Source organism: Talpa europaea (genome assembly GCF_964194135.1).
Source record: "Talpa europaea genome assembly, chromosome: 6".
In the NCBI taxonomy this organism is placed as follows: Eukaryota; Metazoa; Chordata; class Mammalia; order Eulipotyphla; family Talpidae; genus Talpa; species Talpa europaea.
In genome coordinates, this window is record NC_140072.1 from 86,499,164 (window position 1) to 86,520,977 (window position 21,814).

Consider the following 21,814-nt stretch of genomic DNA (forward strand, 5'->3'; position numbering starts at 1 on the left):
CCTGTTCTGTTCTCCGCTCTGTCTCTGGTGAATCCTCTCACCCCCCGCAACTCTGGCCTGTACCCCAGTTCTTGTATAAATGAGTAAATCTGAAAAAAGAAAAAAAAAGAGGAACTGGGCATCCTTGGTGGCGCAGCGGGTTGAGCGCCGAGCTGTGATGCTGTCCGCAGCCTCTGTAGTGAAGGTTCTATTCCCAGCTGGCCAGGGAGAAACCCACATGGCGCAGCAGACCTCTCTTGCCTCGCCCCATGCTTCCCTCAGCAGTGTCTTCGGTCCGTGTGCCTGTTCTGCTCCCCACTCTGTCTCTGGTGAATTCTCTCACCCTCCAGCACCTCTGACCTGCACCCCAGTTCTTGTATAAATAAATCTTTAAAAAAAAATAAAAATAGGCACTCCCTATAGTTTTTTGTTCACATGGTCACACACTGAGCCTTAAATGTTCCAGTATGTAACATGGACACAGTAGTCTTGATAACCAGTCATTTTTTCCATGTTTAGAAACCCTGTGGGAACAACTTTATCCAACAAACCTCAAACTACTGTGTGTGGAAATGAACATTCCCTTTTGTTTCATGCCTGAATGCTATACATCTATTTTGGATTGTCTATTATGTTTGTGTATTTATGCTTTGATTCACAATAACTTCTCATGTTATGGAATTGGTTTGCATTGAACACAAGCTGAAATAAAAAGAAATGATGGAGGGTAAATAAATACAAAATGAACCATCCTTGCATCCTTGGGTTGAATCCAATTTGATCATGATGTATATACATCATTGTGATACATTGTTGAATCTCATTTACTAGGATTTTATTGCAAGTTTCGCTTTGATGTTCATCAAGAAAAGGATATTGGTCTATAGTTTTCTTGTGTCTTCATCTAGTTGTGGTAGAAAGGTAATGTTGGTATCATAAAATGTATTAGGGAAGATTCCTTCTTGTATTTTTTTTAAAGATTTATTTACTTTATAGAAGAACTGGGGTAAGGCCAGAGTTTCAGGGGGTGAGAGGATTCACCAGAGACAGAATGGGGAGCAGAACAGGCAGATTTACTATATACACTGCGAAGGGGAGCAGAAGGCAAGAGAGGAGAGGTCTGCTGTGCCAGATGTGGGCTAGCTCCCCAGCCAGTGATCAAGCAATAGTGGTGATAGCCCTAAGACTTAACCCCTAGGTTCCTTCTTGTATTTTTTTTTTTTAATTAAGATTTATTTATTTATTTATTTATACAAGCACTGGGTACAGTCAGAAGCGCGGGAGTGTGAGAGAATCCACCAGAGCCAGAACGGGGAGCAGAGCAGGCAGAAGGACCGAAGTACACTGCTGAGGGGAGCAGCGGGCGGCAGGAGACGTCTGTGCGCCATGTGGGACCCTCCTCCGGTGGCCAGGGAGCAGCTGGGGATTGAACTGGCGCTGCAGAGGCTGCGGGCAGCTTCGCGACCCAGCACTCAACCACTGCGCCACCGGGGAGGCCCTCCTTCTTGTATTTTTAAAAAAAAAGTTGAGCAAGGTAGGCATTGGTTCTTTTTTAGAAATTTGATAAAATTCATTTGTAAAATCATCTGTTTCTGTGGTTTTGTTTTTGTGAAGAATTTTTTTACTGTTTCAATTTCCTTGCTTGTGATTGGTTTGTTCAGTTCATTTGTTTCTTTCTGGGTTAGCCCTGGCAGACTATATTGATCTAGAAATTTGTCCATTTCTTCAAGGTTATTGAATTCATTGGTCCCTTATAGCAATCTCTTATAATTGTATTTCTGTGCTACCTGAAGTGACTCCTTTTTCATTTATGATTATTTATTATTACTATTTTCTCTTCCTTTTGTTTTGTTAGCCTAGCTAGGGGTTTATCTATTTTGTTTATCTTCTCAACAAGCCAGATCCTGGTTTCACAGATTTTTTTTGTAGTCTTTTTGATCTTTAGCTCATTAATTTCTGCTCTTATTTTTTAATTTCCTTCCTTCTATAATTTTAGGTCTCATTTGTCCTTTTTCAGATTGCTTTAGGTATTATAGCAGGTTGTTTACTTGGAATTTTTCTCATTTTTTAACATGGATCTGCATTGAAATTATCTCCCCCCTAAAGACTGCTTTTGCTGTATCACATATTGGCATCAAAGGATCACCTCCAGTAGACTCAGGAATTTGAAATTCCTATTGTAACGCCTATCTATGTGGGGAGTATCTTAGCTTGGAAAAGAGAGTGGCACATGTTTGGATATCTCAGCCTTGGGTGAGGGTGGCAGGTATTTCAGATTTCTATATGTCCAAATGCACAACAGGATTAACTGGAAGGTATTTTAGATAAATTTAGTTATAATTTATAAATTAGTTAATTTATGATTAAAAAATAAGTTACTGGTAGAGCTTTTTCAAAGATCTATGCAACAGCCTCTCTTGCCATTTTCTCTTTACCACACCCCACCCATAGGTGGAGTCCATCTTCTTTGAATACAGACTGACTTACGGGTGATAAAGTGACACTGCTGGGTTTCTAGGGAAATCTAAGACTTAAGAGACCTGGAAGCTTCTGCTTTAGTCCCCTTAGCAGCCAATCATCACATAAAACAATGTGACATGCCTAAACAGCCCTGGCTATTTCACCCAGCTCAGAAGAGGCACAAAACATGAGTAAAGCAGTTTTGGGTTCTCTGGCCCAGCCAACCCTCTTCATATGTCACTATGTAGCAGAGAAATGAATGATTCCTACTAAGCCTTAACTCCAACTGCACAATTGTCAATATATAACCAGTTGTTGTTTTAGATGACATTTCAGGGTGATTTGTTACTCAGAAATTGATAACTAAAATAGAAATTAATGCTTGGGAGTGGAGTGCTAAAACAATAAAAACTAAAATTATGTGACCTTCAATCGTAGGCTGGAAGGGTGGGGAGGAGATTTCTGGTGGGGCCTGGAAAATCAGGAAGGAAGCTCTATTGGAAGCAGGAGGAAAAGCAACTCATGATGTGTAGTGGTGGGGAAATGAACAAGACTGTCTTCTGCAATGACTTCAATGACAGAAAAGGTATTGAGTGCACCTGGTTCTGGTTAAGATGATTTCCAGGCAGAATGCTGAAAGCGACCAATGGGGTCTTTTAATGGTGCATGGATAAGGTATTATGAGCTAAGGAAAAATATTCAGTTTTGAGGCAATATAGAGATATATAATGGCCTAGAATGGTATCTTCAAGTTCCAAAAGATTCTCAAAATAAGAAACAGGTTCAGTACAAAGATCAATTCCAAAGTGCTGCAAGTAAAATAAGACCATCAGACAATGTGGGGGACTTGCAACCCTTGTAAGCGCTCAGTGAAACTTAGGGGTTTGTGTACCTGCTCAGTTACATAGAAGGATTCTAGGCATCTTAAGATCAATACAAAAGCATTTTAACACACATCCTAAAGTAGAGGGGAACTTGCCTCTACTTGTGTGTGATATTTTCCTAGTAGTCAACTATAATTTGATGCACAGGTTCACAATTTTTTAAGTGCTATACCAGCTTGGGAAAAGGAAGCCTTGGTCCCAACATTCTATGGTAAGGAAGCAGACAGAGAAAACTACTAAGCTATAAACAATCTCTTTTGTGAAAAGGAAAGAATGAGTCGGGGGCAAGCAAAAGATGTAACTGAGAGACACAGAGAACAATGAATTAGTGAATCTTTCCTAGATAGCATAACTGGGCCCTAATTTAAGGGTCTGTCCCTTCTGTTCAGGTAACTAGCAATATGTCATCCCTGGCTGGATTTCAGAATTGTTATGAACTGGTAACACTATGTACCTTCCTATCTCCCTGTTTTGCACAGGCTGTCAAAGTTTGCCTGTTTCTACAACCAATGTATGCTGAGTCAATCTGTGACAGATAACCTGTCATTTTAGTTTCCTGGTCTGCAAATTAGGAATTTCTGTACCTCATCTGTATCTGGACCTGATCATGATATACTAGAACTGATACAATGATGGGATGAGACTTGCATGAAGAATGTGAATTGTGGCTAAGAAGTACTCTGATAGATATTTTTCAAAAGATGGCCGCACAAATCACTCAGGCCTTTTGAAATTTGACACTGTGCTCATGTCATCAGGAAGTGGAGTTCTCTTAATTTGGGCTGACCCTTTGACTTGCTTAGACTAACAGAATGCTGTGGACGTAACACTGTGACTTTCAAACCTGGGCATTAAGTGGTTTTAGAGTTGCTATTTTTTTATCCTCTTATTAGTCAGTCACTCTGAAAAAGGTACATGGTGGCCTTACATAAAAATTACATAAAGATATGATCAACCAACTCCAGTTCAGCCTTGACATGAATCAAAGATAAGCTGTACCCAATGAATCCTATTCTGGTGGTAGAACACTGAGGAAATACAAGGTGGTGGTTTTTTAAAGTCACTCAGTTTTGGGGTAGCTTATGAATTGCAATAAATGACTACAGTATGTCTTATTGACCCACTCTAGTCATCATGGTTGCATATGATTTTATTACCATGCAGAAGCACGAAAGTAGCACTCCATCCAACCAAGTACCCAACAGAAATAACCAAATAGCTCTCCTTGATAGTTCTGGCTTCTTCCTTATTGTGTAAACTTAGGCAAGTCATTCGCTATCTGTGCACTTCCTTTACAAAATAAGGATAATGAGAATTACCCTATAAGACAATTTCAGACAGGCTTATGGGTATCAAATAACCAATCCAAAAGCCTGTCTGAAAACTCTTGAGAATTTTTTATAAAGAAGAATGAGTTCTACTATTATCAAGTATAAGTGTGCTCCTGCAGAGATTATTTTAGGCACTAGTGGCCTATTTAATATAACAGCTCTTGTGCTTACTTTCTTCTCATGGATACATTTATGTTAATCAGCTTCTCTTTAAAAAGAAAGAATCCAATTAGTTCAAAAATTTTCTAAAATGAAACAATGAGGACACCAAACATTATCAAAGAAATGGTAAAATGATGATTATAACAGGCATTTTGTGTCTGTAAATGATTTCTAGTTTATTTTAACAGCTACACTAAAACCCCATGGTACAGTTATATGCGTTTTGTCAATAATAAGAAAATATCCTCTAACACAATTTCTAATTTACAAGCTTATGACAAGTTCAAGCTGTTGAGAAATTGGACTTGAAAGTATGTCTTGGAATGATAGAAGACCACTATTAACACTATCATAATTGTATACCTATTGCATCAAATCTGACATTTCAGTTTAATATATTTTGCTGAGAGAGCATACCATTTATGGCTTTCTAGTGAAATCAAATCCAGCCCAGACGTTTTCACTTTTCTAATATAATTCACTGCAAGGTTTTAAAGCCGCCATTTCGTTTCTTCCCTGTTTTCAAAAGATTGATGCCCTGACATTCGTTAATTCCACAAGAGCTCATAATGGGTCAATGAGTCAGTGGTGAGCACCTCCATTAACTGTATTAATTTACACTATGTCACCTTAATGACATTTTGTCACAGCTACCTTTCCTGACATCTATATAGCTATTCAAAAGTAATATAACAACTTTTGAAGGCATTAAGGAAAATTAGTGTAAGAACTTCAGTTAAGTTGAATGTCAATGTTACTAAGACAAGAGAATTAAAAGAAAAAGTAAAAACTAAGTGGTCTGACGGAACTTAGGAGACCTCGTGCCTGAGAGGTCACCTCACCAACATTTCTGTGAGCAGCTTGTATGCATTACCACAGGAAGGACTGAAGTTGATAAAGAGAGACAGAATGAAACCATCTACCTTAGTCTTGTTCTCTCTTATATAATTATCTGACTAAATGAGTGACTACTGCAGAGATACTTTTCTTCAGAAATAGAAACTCATTTTCTCAAATTATATCAAATGTATTATCTGAACAGATTAGGGATCAGAAATCAAAAGCTTAGACTTTTACAAATACTCAGCAAAACTATTACTAGTCTTAGTAAAATACTCATTCCTGATAAATTGGGTAATATTTTAGAGGGGAAAATACTGTATACTTTAACCATTAACAATTAGAAAACCTCAGGTTACAGCTAGTGTTACCAAGAAACTTCTCTCTAGCATCCCCTTAATGAGGACCCCCAAAATGCTATGTTATAAAAGAAGAAATTGATACAAACACACAAAACTCAACTGAAATATAGCAAAAATGACAAAAAGAAGCTAACTGCAATTTCGAACATTTTTTTCAAGTCACTAAAAAAAGGACATACAACTCAACTGAAAAATGTACAGAAGATGAGTAGGTTTACAGGTTAATTAATATGTGAAAATGCTCAATTTCACTCCTAATTAAAGAAATGCATACAAGGACAAAGGCAACTACTAAAGAAATGCATGCAAGGACAAATTCTCCACTACCAGATTAGGAAAAGTTACAGTTTGTTACAGTGATGATAGGGGCATGGGAAATGAGGCATTTTACACACTGCTAAAGGGAATGAATTATCTTTGGGAATGATGATTGGCAATGTCATTCAAAATTAAATATGTGCCCCCCTGCTTGACACAGGGGTTAAAGACACAGTGCTATCAAGCTATTGCCAGCCACTGCAGCACGAGTTCGATACCCGGTTGACCAGGGAGCAATCCACATGGTGCAGCAGCCCTCTTCTGTCTCTCTGCTCCCCTCAGCAGTGTATTTCAGTGCATCTGCCTGTTCTGCTCCCCATTCTCTCTGGTGAATCCTCTTACCCCCTAACTCTGGCCTTTACCCCAGTTCTTGTGTACATAAACAAATATTTTTTTAAAAAAATTAAAAGTGTATAGCTTTTGAACAAACAGTCCCATTAACAGGAATTATCCTTTACATATATACACAAAGTTTGTCAAGATGTCTATGTATGGCTGTTTGCTGGACTCTTGTATTTATTAGTAACAATTAGAGAGAAGGAAGAACTATTCATCATTTGGAGATTGTCTAAATAAATTATTGTGTATACAGGCAATGTTCAGCTTATAAAAGATAGGTTTAGGGTGGTGGTAGTGGAGCACTGAAAATGAAAGCAATCCATGACATGTCAAGCCGGGGAAATGAGTTTCCTATGAACTAATTAAGTTGGGAGTGGGTGTGGGGGTGGGAGATGGGAACCCCTTTGTATTCAGGTGTCTGCTTGGGGATAAAAATAAAATCCTCCCAAGTTAGTGATAGTGACATTGGCCTTTGCCCTTGATAATGTGACTGAGGACCCAAATGAAAACAATTTGTAACAAAATGTAAGAATTTCTGAAAAGCTTCAGAAGGAATGCTGCTGAGAAGATACCAAGCAGCTTTAGAGGGGAAAGCCTGGCACAGGCACTAGATACTGGAGTCTGACAAATCATTTGGTGAGATATTTGGTAAGCAAATATATTAATAAAGTTCTCAAGATAGAAAGTAATGTCCAAAACTATATCTACAAAAATTAAATAAAGCATTTATTTATTGAATGTTTTTTAATAAACATGGTGTTAATTTTAAAGACCTATAAACGCCCCATTTTTATGTTAATTTTCAAAGTGTTATTAAATAAGAAATTAATTCTCTCCCTGATGTCACTGTAAGTAAATCCATCTAAATGATGGTTTATGGAGATACTAGAGTTTACTCACTGAAGTCAAAAAGCAGTAGGGAAAAAATGTGGGCTTGAAGAGTTTAATACAATAAGAATGCACCTTAAATGATCTTATTTCCAAATGTGAATACATTGTATGTATAAATTAATATTCATTCATGCAAACTAATGAAATATGTTGAAATAATATTCATCATAGCAACAAATGAAACAGATATGCTACACACTGCTTAGATCCATTTCCTTTGTTTTCTGCTTTGGAAAAGAACTGCACAAAAATTGCCTTCATCCAATTTTCTTCGCGTTCAATAACAATGTAATTGCTTTTAAAAAATGTTTGCAATAGAAAAGCACAGATATGTAAATAATAATTGATTTTAATTCACTGACTTTTCTTGGATTAAGACCTTAAAAGAAATAATACCATATCATTTTTATATTCAATAGTATGAGGGGCTGTGATAGGAAAAAATCTGCCTTTTAAAAGGGTTAAAATGAGAACACATATACCCATACTATAATCTAACTGTATAATCTTATTGTGAGGGGGGAAATGAGGAGGAAAGAGAAGAAATGCACTTTATTGCTTTGAATAGTCTTAAAAAAACCCCAAAAGCTCTTATAAATGAATAACATTTATTTTGTTATTAATTTTATACTGAACAATAGGTAAGTAGTAACAAATGTAAAATTACTCGGCTTTCCCGCTATTTCTGCATATTGTGTGTGTGTGTGTGTTGGTTTAATCTAATGTGTATTGTTGCCTGTATCCCCAGGCACAGTCAAGTAAAAGCTAAGGCTGTACAGAAAAGCCTACATTTTAAATGGGTCTTGTCATTAATGCTTTATTAATTGCCCTAGGCTACGTAAACCCAAAGCCGGGCAAGCTATAACAATATGACACATTAAGGTCACATCCAATTCCTGCTGTGTTTTATGGAATGGGCCAAATATTGAGTTAACAGCAGGAAAGGCAATTTATGGGTTTTTCTTTCCATCTCCTGATTATTCAATCTAAATTTGATAGGAATTCTGTGAAATAACAAAAACACCTTAACTGAATAATAAAAAAGAAGCCTGAATCATTTTCTGTGATGGTCAAAATTATTCCCTTTAGTTTGTTTTTGGGTTGTATATATATACCATACAATTTTAAAATAGGATGCAGTATAAAATGCTTTACCTACCCACTTAAAAAATCAAAATTTCAACATATTTTCAAATTAAATAACAACAATAAAAGAACATACCTTTACATCAGAAGTGTCTCTCTGACTGGTTCTCCATGACCTTGCAACTGATGAGAAGGTTCGATCTGGATGGTCGAATTTTCCATCATTTGCATTGAGGAAGAACGTTGTGAAAGGCTCCTAAGGGGGACAAAAAAATCATGAATGTGACCCTCTTCACATTCTAGTCTTGCTACACTGCTCTCACTTCTTAGGCTTTGTAAGTGATGTTCCTTTTACCTAGTACAAATATCAATTTCCCTCACTATCTTAATTCCCTAAGTTCTTTTTAGCCTTATTCACCTGCCACCCAGGACATATTACCATTGGAGGAAACCTAGGGCTAACTTTATCATAAAGTCCTAATACACTTTAAATTTAATGTTTTTTCTATAGTTTTTATGTTGGCAGGGAGGCATTATTTCTCATGTCATTACATTTGTTTCCCAATTTAAGAGGATTACATACATTAGTCTTTCTATGGATTTCTCAGTTAACTATAAGTATAACAAAAAAGTATAACTACAAGTCTAACAAAAACAAACATACTGGTGGGAGATTGGGATATGGCAGTATCAAAATAAGAGTTTTCACTGTCAGTTCTTCACCATAGTTTAATTCTTCTCTCTTAAAATAAGGATTAGCGCATGTCACTCTTATGCTCAATGATGCTAAGAAATCTATTTGAAATTTTCATAAATATTTAATTTTTTCTCTTTAAGATTTATTTATTTATTTATACAAACACTGGGTACAGTCAGAAGCACAGGACAGTGAGAGGATTCACCGAGCCAGAGCGGGGAGCAGAACAGGCAGACTAATGAATTACACTGCTGCGGGGAGCAACGGGTGTGGCAGGAGAGGTCTGCGCGCCACATGGGACCCTCCCTGGAGGCCTGGGATTGAATTGGCGCTGCAGAGGCTGCGAGCAGCTTTGCAGCCCAGCGCTCAACTGCTGTGCCACCGGGGAGGCCCAATTTTTTCTCTTTAATGTATAATCTCTGCTCAATCTTTTATATCTATAAAACATTACCTGATGGGCCTCTCTGGTGGCCCAAGGGGTTAAGATGCAACCTATGAAGCAATTCACAGCCACTGCAGCACAAGTTTGATCCCCAGCCAGCCAGGGAGCAATCCACATAACGCAGCAGACCTCTCCTGAGTCGCCTGCTGCTCCCTTCAGCAGTGTACTTCGGTTAATCCACCTGTTCTGTTCCCCACTCTGTCTCTGGTGAATCCTCTCACCCCTGCCCCCCCACCCCACACCTCTGGCCTGAACCCAAGCTCTTGTATGCATAAATAAATAAATCTTTTTTAAAAATTACCTGAACTCTTTAAACTTCTCTTTTTGCCACTAGCCAGGTCTGGATGTCAGGGAGGAGCTACAAATATCAATCTAATTCAGTACTTCTTGAAATTGTATGTGACTAGATGGCATCAATTTTATAAGTTTACAATGTGTCACCAATGTTTCATGTTCAGCAGTGAAGAGCAGAAAAGCATGATGAAAGAGATATGACGAATAATATAGCAATATATAGTTAAGGGCAATATTACAGATAGATCTGAAAATCAAATATATATCTAGGAACTCCGTATAGGCTTTTAAAATTTTAAGTGATACGAGAGGTAAATAGATGTCACTGAGATTAAGTTAGGAAAAAAATATATGAGATGTCTTTTTGCTTTGAAGAATTTACATTCAAAATAGTTAATGCAGTATATTTTATCACTAAAGTAAATTCATTAAAGTGGGGATGTAAGAATTCTAGAAGAAGCAATGGTAAATCAAATGGAATATGACAGATCTAAGTTTAAATCTTGGTGGAACCATTTAACTCTCTTAGCTAGGTTACTTAACCTTAAGTAACCATGTTAAGTAACTGTATCTCAGTTGCTTCATCTATGTTAATTGGGAATGACAATACTGTGGAGATAATAAAAATTAGATTGAAAATAATATTGAGAAAGCCTGAGGTATCTTACCTGACACAGAAATATAAAGTGACTAGCAGCATTATGCACTGTGCCAAGTCTCACTGTGTACTCCTCACCAGATTGCCAGTTCACTAGACAACCAGACCAGACTTAGAACCTTAGTTTTATTCATCCTTGTATCAAATACAGCATTGACTCATAGTTTGTGTTTAATAAAAATTCGCTGAACACAGCTAAGCATATAAGGTACTGGTGGGGGATTGGGATATGGCAGTATCAGAGTAAGATACAGTTTTCATTGTCAGTTCTGTTTTTTTTTTTTTTTTAAGATTTTATTTATTTATTTATACAAGCACTGGGTACAGTCAGAAGCGCGGGAGGGTGAGAGAATTCACCAGAGCCAGGGCAGGGAGCAGAACAGGCAGACTGACGAAATACACTGCTGAGGGGAGCAGTGGGCGAGACAGGAGAGGTCTGCCACACCATGTGGGACCCTCGCTGGAGGGCAGCTTCGCAGCCCAGCACTCAACCGCTGCGCCACCGAGGAGACCCTCATTGTCAGTTCTTAACCACCATTTTGACCATAAAGTTTTATCTTTAGAATCCACTTCATCTAGCATGCCATTTATTTTTACGTCTAGGCAGTAAGCAGAGATTAATTTAGGGTGATCACAATTGTTCTTATTATTTTTAAACTGTTAAATACATGTGAGTGAAGATTGATTTATACATGCAAAGTCTAACTTCTTGTCATCAGCCATTAACAGTTGATCTCTACTTCAACCTAAATTATAAAATCCTCTCTGGTTTTCAACCCTTAACAAAGACATGCCAGGATAGCACAGATGGACATAGTGAAAAAATACCTGAAATTGAAGAATAACTTTTATTTCTGGTCATGAGGTTTATGAATCTGGTGGTAGCCAGATTACTGTAGAATACTGAAGAAGAATTCCACATTTCACTGTTTTAAGTAGCTTTTAAAAAGATCTGATTAACAACTGTTTTAGGGGTCACACACGACATTACTGACATATATTCTCATTATTCCTGAAGGTCTCCAGCTGCTACAGTGGTAGAGTACTAATAGAAATTGATAACCTATTTGTTTATAAGTGAGTATTGATCTTTCAAGCTCTGATTACCATGGAGATTACCTTTGTCCATGTATTTCCCCATAACCTTCAAGGTACAGTGCAAGATTTTTCTTTTTCATTGGAATGATACCTGACAAACATAGAGGATCAAGTGCTATATTAAGTTTAAGGAACTTTTATTTATTTCTTCTAACACATGTTGCTTGAAGCAATTTCTATGAGTACTTCACCATGTTAGATATTTTATTATAATGGAGAAGGCTTTGGCTTGGGAGGTAAGATTTACAAATGAATGAATATTAAATAAAAATTTCAGATATTAAAACACTAGCACTTTCTAGGCTTTAAAATGTTCAGGTTAGGTTCTACAATATAAACAACTGGTGACAGACTTCCTTCTCCTGATTGCATTTATTCCAAGGTCACTTCCTATCTTCTAACCCTTTTTCAGTGTTATAGAACCAAATTAACCTAGCCTGCACTGGAAGTACCTATCTTGCTAAATTTTATCATAATATTTGAGTCCCCTACAAAGACACTAATAACCTTTCCTGCCTTTCAATGATTACAGGCCAATTAATTCCATTCTAAGCAATGTAACCCTTGCTGCACTTTGCTTTACCCAACTCCTTTATTTTTCTGACATATATGACTTTTGTGCAAACATCTCATAAAAAATCTTAAGTTCCTCTTCCCTTGTAGTATTCTTCTTGTCCTTCCATTCATTTCATTTGAAACAAACCCTATTCATGGATAATTGGTAGTGCTTAGTAATTAAAGAAGAGATAGAAGTTTTGAGGCAAATAAAGACCAAAGGAAAGGGAAAGAGTTACTGAGTCCTTTTCTGTGCTCAGCACTATGTTATTTCAGTTAATTCAACCCTTAATATAATTCTTAAGAGTAGGGTATAATTGGTCCCAATTGACCACTGAGAAATTCAGGATTACATTCTAGGAAATGCAAGAAACATAATTTCTACTGGATTTTGTATGACACCCAAAGTTTAACTTTTTCCATTATTTTTAAAACAACCCAAAAGTGTCTTTTAGAATCTTTGAAAAGTCTCTATTAATTAACCTCTGTACTCACTATACACCACACTCTTGGTTAAGAATTCCTCATTTTGTTCTAAGTAAACAGGATTATCCTTAAGCAACAGTATTCAAGATAAACATGACAACAATATTTTATTCAGTGGCATTAGGGTTTGGTTTGAATTAAAACACTTGGAAAAATGCTTTTACTATTTGTCCATTACCTCTTGTTGCACAATCTATTTAGTTTCCTAAGAATTCTGATTAAATGCTTGACAAATGGATTTTGAATAGGTAGACTGAAAGAATCTATTGAACTTGGAAGATGCATTGGTTACAGAGGGATGTAAAAGTCAGCACAGTTTAATTACTTCTGTGTGTATATTATATGTGTCCTTTTATATTAGTTAGTATCTGAAGAGACAACAAAGTCTGCTATTTAACATTTTTTTTATACTTTTCTCAATGCAAGCTATCAAGGAAACAGTCTTTTCAGTGTCTTGTAATTTAAACAAGTGATTTCACTGGAGGTTTGTCTAAAATACTATCTTTAACTTAAAATAGTAAGGTGTGTAGATAATTAGCATTTTAAAATAATTATTGTCATTCTCATGCTAATATACCGACTGAGAGTAATAATGATTTGAATGACTTTGGTTCTAATAGGCTTGAAAGGTAAAGGACAAATACTTTAGCCTGGATGTTGCTTTTATGAACAAATTCTTAATGACGCAAATTTTAATGCATTTTCTGCTTGATAAACTCCTTGGGATGGGAGTGAGGAAATCACAACTCCCTGGGCCATTAGGTTAAACACTTAGTGAGCTAATAGACCACAATGCTTTTGTTTATAATATCACAACATAAGCTGTGTCGGCTAAATGAATCCCCATAAAAGCAATCTTATAGATCTGTTCTATTATAGTAGCCACTAGTCACATATGACCATTGAGTACTTGAACAATGGCTAGTTGAAACTGAATGTGCTATAAATATAAAATACAGTCTGGATTTCAAAGACAGAACCCTCAAAATGTAAAATGTCTCACTAATAATTTTTATATTGGTTATACGTTGAAATCATAAATTTTGAATGTATTGGGTTAATAATTTATTGAATACATTAGATCTCACCTGTTTCTTCTTACTCTTAATTTTAAGTTATGTAAGTGTCTTACCTTATATTTCTGTTTTGCATGATCACTACCTACAATACTAAAAGGGCATGTGAAGGATAAATCTGTACAGAATTTCTGCCATACCTTTGACAGATTTAAATTTGTATTCCATTTTAATAGAATGATAAATCAACTTAAGAATGAATTATGATTTACGAAGGTATTTATCTTCCCAGGGATACGATAGTGTTAAATCAAGCTGTTTATATGAACTATTTTTACAGACTTCCACTTAAGTATTATCGGACTTCAAACTAATTTGATTACACAAAAGTCATCAAATACTATTTTATATATTTCAAAATACTAACGTGCATATATGTATATATACATAGGTGTGCATATATGTAACAGCATATGTGTGTTGTTTGACTACACATATGCTCTCATTAAATTCTCAAAGTGGTTTATGTTCTCTCAGAAAAGCACATTTTTTTTAAGAATTTTTTTTCCTTAAAGATTTATTTATTTATTTATACAAGCACTGGGTACAGTCAGAAGCGTGGGAGGGTGAGAGAATTCACCAGAGCCAGAGCAGGGAACAGAACAGGCAGAGTGATGAAATACACTGCTGAAGGAAGCAGAGGGCACGGCAGGAGAGGTCTGCGTGCCATGTGGGACCCTCGCCGGTGGCTGGGGATTGAACCAGCGCTGCAGAGGCTGCGGGCAGCTTCACAGGCCAGCGCTCAACTGCTGCGCCACCAGGGGAAGCTCAAAAGCACATTATTTTGATCCCCAAAATGCCTCAGAGAGTGGTCTTATGGCCCTCTCCAAAGCAGTAGTTCACTATAGCAATGACTGTCATTGATGAAACCTGAGATGATAGGAAAAGGCCTCTCTGGTCGAGCATCTCTGGCTTAAATACTTTGTAAAAATTCCTTTCTCTAATGGTTTTGGAAGTTCCTCTGAGAGTTCCAGCTGTACTGACTCGGTGAAGCCAAAATAGACCATGCTGCTTAAAGGAGAGATCTCCTGGGCTGCATAAACCCAGGTGTCTTTCCTTGGCTTCTTAAGTGAATCCTAAGCAACAAACAGAAAATTAACTTTGCCAAGGTGCTTTTTCTCAAAGGTTTTATTTTTTACTCTTTTCTGGTTTTTTGTTTCTGGTTCATACACAGCTAAAAAGTTCTTTCTATGGCTGGGAGTAATGATTTGGGAATTTGACATTATGGTCTGCTCATGTTGTGATCAGAGAAATCTAGCTTATTAACCTCTTTATTGTCCTGTTTCTGAGGCAAATCAGCCTCATGTAATAGAAGAATTTGAAGTATATTTTGCTAAAGGGAGAAAACATTGACCTTCAATATTGATTTAGATACTAAATATTGATTTAGATTTAGCATCAATAATAGTCCTTTGTCTAAAAAAAGTCAGACAATCTGACTCCATTAACTGTTCTTTACTAGACGAGATTGGAGAAGGCAAGACTAAAGGCAAAGAGATTTGTTAAGAGATTTTGCAAAATCTCAATGAGAAATAATGGGAACCTGAAAAATAATGGGAAAAGCTAGTGTTACTAGAGAAAAGGTAAGAGATGTGGAGCTATTTACTTGTTAGGATCTACCTGGTGTGATATCTGATTAGATGTAAGGGGATGGCAAAAGAATGTATCTAGGTCAGGTAACGAGGTAAATGATCATTCCATTTATATAGATGGGAATTGAGAAGGAGGCACATAAGTTTTCTGAGGGAGGTATGCTTATTTTGTGGAAATGGGGTTTATGATATTATGAGATGTTCAGGTAGAAATTTTAGTAAGCACTTGGAAGTATAGGCCAGGAGTTAAGAGAAATGTGTGCAATGAAGATAGACACTAGAAGTTCATTAATTATATTTGGAAGACAAAGCCTAGGTAAAACATACAGAAAACCATGGGGAATAGAAATGTTGAGAAAAAATTCAGAGCAGGCAACTGGTCAGGATGATTGGACTGGAGAAAAATCAGGAGAGGATATTGTCAGAGAAGCCAGGAAAGGGAAGAATTTAAAGAAGGAGGAAATGAGCAATGGTGTCAAGTGCTTTTGATATATCATGGTAAAAATGGGAAGCTCTATCCATATTCATTGCAGCCACCATAAGAACTCACTAGACTGGTAGGTGTAGAACCTAAATCAACCAGGCTAAAGACTGAATGGGAGGGGCCAAGTAGAGACAAGCACAACACAGCAGGGCTGTGTGCAATGTGCTTTTAAAACAGTTGACAAAGTACATTTCGTACATACAACAAAAGGAGAGAAATGGGAAGTCACTTAAGAGTGGGCAGGGGTGAAAGCAGGCATATATTTAATCAACTAATTAATTTACAAGATCAGAGAGAATTAAATCTATTTATGTCTTAGGAGAAAGAGAAAGGAACAGAAAGGGCCCTCACAACTTTTAGAAACTGTTTTTTAAAATACAGTGTCCAAAAATCAAGATGCAGAGGGCCAGGAGAAAGTGCCAACTTTGGGCTGTAGATGAGAAAGGACACAGTAGGTATTAATGAGGTACTCCAAAAGTTTGGTTCCTTTTTGTAATTGGTTAGGTTTAGGAAGTTGACAATAATCAATGTTCCTAGTCCAATTTTCCATGAGTTAACTCTTTTTTTTTTTTTAATGACTCAAATTTTTCTAGAGTCTGGAATCTCTCATTTCTTCTACATTGGTCTTTAATTTTTGTTTACTATAAGTCACAAATGTATTTGATTTCAGTTAATTTACTTATGTGAAGAACTTCAAGGTATAGAAGGCACACTGTAACTTAATGAAGACACTCACAATTCGAACGAGCCAGGATAAAGTAGATGTTGCTGTTGAATAATGTGTATTATAGTGATAGGGCGGGCTTTGATCATCTTCCCATGTCTCATAGCGCTCTGCATAAAACACCGCTCTCTTTGGGTTCAAAGCACCAATTGGCTATAAAAACAGAAAAAGAAGGAATCTGTGATTTAATGCAATCTCAGTAGACATTCTACATTATAATGCTTTACCCCAAAAGTATTTACTGTTAATTCATTTTAACCATAGAGCAGAGATAAATTACTTTGCATTACATTTTTACAAAATTTGATTGACATTATATACAAAGTTATTTGTATTTACTTACTAAAGATCACCCCCAAATTTCCATTTCCATTTCCAAATCTAATTTTCAAGGATTTGAATTTTATTGAGTTTCAGTAAACTGGATTACAAGAGATGATCCAGTTTAAACTATTAAGACAAAACCAATATTTTTATGTTATTTCCCTGCCTACTTAACAGAAGTCATAATGAACATTTAGGTTGAGCATAGGAAATCCAATGAGGAGAAAGTGAAACAGTTGATCATGTGACAACCATATTAGAGAAAATATTGGCTTACTAGCCTGCCATCTGATATGAAAGACAACAATCACTCATAATAGAAACCCTCTTGGAATGTTAGTCCCAATCTGTTATTTTATAGATGAACCATGTATCTTTAAATTAAGTTAAACTGGTACAAAACTAAGGCTGATGGAAATAACTCAGACAATTCAGATTTCCTGGAATGCATTTTGCTAAGGTCAGGAAGACCTTTCCTATAAGTACTAATGCATTACCTGTTATAATGCTAATTCCTATTAGGGAGCACAGGGTAAAATACTCACAATACAAAATATATACACTTTTTCAACAAAGCATGTGTTAGTAGGCTCATTGTCTTGAGACACATTTTAGCATACTTAATCATTAACAATTTCTAACATATAGTCCTATTGATTTTAAATAGCATACAGCCATAGCTTAAATTTTTGTCTAATTTGGGCTTAATGGGATGTAGAGTCTATTCTTATGATACCTAATAGCTACATTATTTTGTTTTAGGTTGCACACTATAAAAATAAATGTTTATAGAGAAAACAATAGATGAATACTAAGAATAATATATAACTCCTTTATTTAAAAATTTAATATTACTAGTTAACTATAAAGTTCCCCCCAAGGCTTAATTTTTACAACAGAAGTAGTAGAAAATTAGTGTTTCAATGGGACAAGTAATATTACACAAGAGAGAAAGATTCATTTATAAATTGCTTGTAAGCTTTTTCTTTTCATCCCAGGGGACTAATTCAAACAACACAATCATGTCAGCAGTTAAAAGTGTTAGAACTTCCATAATAAACTCTATTTGCAAGAGTTCTAATCCTGAATATTAAAATTATTTGCATATTATGCTCATTTTTTCTTTAGCTTAATTATGAATTAACAAAGTTTAAACAATTTAACCATTTAATTAAAAAATTGGTTTAAATACACTTTTTTTTACATTCTAAACTTCAACTTTATTCTGGGTTAAATCTCACTGGCTATATCTCTCACATCTTTTTATATACATTTAAAAAAACAGTATAATCTAATTTCATTACATTACATAAAATAAAAGATTCAAAACAAATACATAATAACATTTTTGGTGAAAGGGTAGTTACTATAGATAGTGAAATGAGTGAATTGTTACTGAATTGAAATATTAAATTTGTCATTTTAAATGGCAAAGATATATTTCTCTAGATGTACAGATATATGTTTTTCTAACTCAATATTATAAGTATAGATTTTCAAAGCATTTAAAACATTTAACACTTTGTTTTGTCTTGAATAGGCTAATAGATCTTTTACATGCATAAAATCTCTGCACAACCCCTAAGGATCCACCTTATTAACCAATATTATCTGTTTTATAAAACATTCCTGAAAACAGAAGATGACTCTTCTCATATTTTCCAGCTTTTTCCTCAACTATTGGAAAAGGGACTAAATAAAAAAATATATTTTTTATTTTATTCAAGTTTCATCAGAGTCATTTTATTGGAGTGTTTTACAGAACACTTTGTAGGAAGCAGCTGTACAGTAGCTACTTCTTTCTTTTTTTTTTACATACATAATTTTATCTTCTTTTATTTATTATGATTATATTTACAGTTATATATGTTGTGGTAACATTGCTTTATAACATCATTTGTGTTTTAGAAGTACAGTGCCCCCCATTTCCGGTGTTGTTACCACACTGCACCCACTACCACAAGTGCACCACCACAGTCCATTGTGCATTCTCCCCAAGTTGTTCTAGCCCTTTCTTCCTCTCCCTCTTACCCTCTGGTAACCTCAGTTCTAGAGTTCTCCCATTCAGTAGGGTACCTTTTTGTTTTAGTGATGGCTTGTTTCACTGTGCAGCTTTTTAGTTTGTTATAGTCCCAGTTGTTTATGTTCTCCTTTATTTTCCTTGCTGCTAGAGCTGAATCCACAAAGACATTTCTGAAAGCTACATCATGGAAGGTTTTGCCTATGATTTCTCTAGGTATTCTGGTGTTTTTTAGCTTCATGGGCTTGTAGGTGTAGTTTCATATTCAAAGTCACTGATTCAATCTTCCATTTAACCTATTCTACTTCCATAGCTTTCTCCAGAATTTTTTATCCCTTCCATTGACCTTTTCACAACCTGCATCTCTACTGTTTTCTTACTTAAAACTTTAATTTCAGTCTTCAGTACACTGATTTTATTTCTCAGGACATTCATTTTTCTGAGTTTTCTGGCATACCTTTGATGAGGTTTTCTGTGTTTTTATCTATTTTCTTTCAGTTTCATTATTATGGCAATTTTTAATTAATTAATTAATTATTTTTTTCTTGGCTTATTATTTTAATATTACTTTTTTAAAATTTTATTTTTATATTCCCCAAAAAATTGCAACCCCCTTATTTGGACCCCAATTCCTCCTTTCCCCGCCCCCCACCCACATAAAGTGTCTCTGGTTCATAGTTGTTTGTTGATTTTGATATTTTCTTTCTTAGAGTTATTCTTTTTCCTGGTCCCTTATTTAAGTTTTCTAGATTCCTGCTATGAGTGAGACCATCCGGTATTTTTCTTTTTCTTTCTGGCTTATTTTGCTGAGCATTATCCCTTCCAGCTCCATCCATGTTGCTGCAAATTGCATGTGTTTATCTTTTTTATATGCCTCCATTAGTAACGCCTTAAAATACATTTCTAATTTTATCTAATGCATTCAGAAATGAATTTTATAAAGCAAAATGTAAATGTACTTATTATCTTTCTATTATTGTGCTTCTAATAATGAAGATGCAATACATTATTTGTTGAAATTTTTTTTTCAAGATGTCTGTTAGTGAAATGAGAATTTCGTGACAGATAACCTTTTTATGGTATAAATAGATATATCTGTCTATGCATCTATGTATCCATCCATCCATTTATCCATACATCTATCCATCCATCCATCGTCTAAGTACATATATATATATAAGCTGAGATGGTTTGTTATCCTTTTAAACTTTGAGCGAAGAATACAATATCAACCTCATTTGAACTTAGGAAATGAATAAAGATAAAAATTCTGGTGAAACAAACTATACTTTAATTGTTTAAACAATTAAACTATACAATTAAACTATACTATTACTTTATAAATTTGTCATTTTTATCAATTTTTTCTCAGAATTACCATGGCAATAACAGGTCTCCTTTTCTCTCAGACAGCAGGCATTTAGTCAAATACACTCTTTTGAGGTATTTCCATATTCACGATTTAACTGAAAGTTTAGATCTTGCTATTAGATATAATATTATTTTGTGCTCGTGAGTTTACATGTGACAAGCTGACACTTTAACAAATAACAAAAAATGATGTAGATAATGGAAAATTTAAAAATGAAATTTCTACATCTAGAATTCTCTATTATTATATATAAAATTCAGTTTCTAAAACTGCTATAAAGGCAACATAGCATAGTGGAAAATTATGGGTAACATTACCATGTCTACATGAAACACTACAGCATTTATTGAGGAAATGATGTTGAGGATATTCTCTATGACTCAATTTTCCCTTTTTCAATATGAAAGAGAAAATACTCTCAGACATCAGTATCATAAAAGACTTTGTTTTCCTTAAAAAATCTGTGACTTTAATATATAGAATAAAAATCCTGACAGATACTATTGGAGATATATATTACTAAAAGTTTTGAGAAACATTATTGTAAAAAGAATTATTTAATTTTTTCATGCCTGTGTCTCCTATTTATTTTTTACTAGAACCTCACCCATCCTTTTGGTTTCATAATAACCATTACCATGCAATAGACCTAATGTTTTTTTTTTTTAGAAATTCTGGCTAGAATCCTTATGGTATATATTTATTTGGTTTTATTTTCTGTTTTTCTTTCCCTTTCTGTTCTCTTAAGGCTTGATCTATCAATATTTTTTCTACTTTATAAAACCTCAAAAATTTTATCAAATCTTTTTCATGGCACAGATCTATAAATTGACCAAAAAAGAACAATAAATAATTTAAATGAAATATTTATTGGGTAAATAACATATATATATATGAGACATCAAAAGGACCTTAGTGAATATGAAAATCTGAGTGTAGAACTGGATTCCTTTGAACAAATAAATTAAAAAATGTAGAATGATTAGAGGTCTGTTCAAAGCCATTTAACAGAATATAGTTGTTAAGGAAAATAAAAGACTTTTAAGGAGAAATCAGAGGTCCAATCAAACTAATATTAGAGAATTCTTTTATATAAAAATGAAAATATTCATGATGTTCATAGTATTATGAGTCTACTTCATGGCATTAGAATTCTACTATATATTTTGATATTTAACAGTTGACTATTGCTGTTGCAATTGCTAATGGTATCATATGTTTGTGTGAAGTATTATTTTTACATCTATTTTCTAGAATTATTTTTCTAAGTCTCTGAGGTAGACAAGGCATTTATTTTGAAACTAACATCATGATGTGGAAACAGGTACCCAGGTCTCTAC

General features: G+C 35.0%; 1 protein-coding gene across 3 annotated transcripts in view; it reads right to left on the reverse strand.

The window, feature by feature from the left end:
• NBEA (neurobeachin) overlaps positions 1 to 21,814 on the reverse strand; it is a gene marked incomplete at both ends in the record, with an annotated part of 593,662 nt that overhangs the window by 60,377 nt on the left and 511,471 nt on the right. For all 3 annotated transcript variants that reach the window (XM_084235096.1, XM_084235095.1, XM_084235094.1), the window contains 2 exons: positions 8,789 to 8,908; positions 16,771 to 16,911. In XM_084235096.1, the coding sequence (XP_084091222.1) occupies positions 8,789 to 8,908; positions 16,771 to 16,911 (261 nt within the window). The remainder of the gene's footprint in view (positions 1 to 8,788; positions 8,909 to 16,770; positions 16,912 to 21,814) is intronic.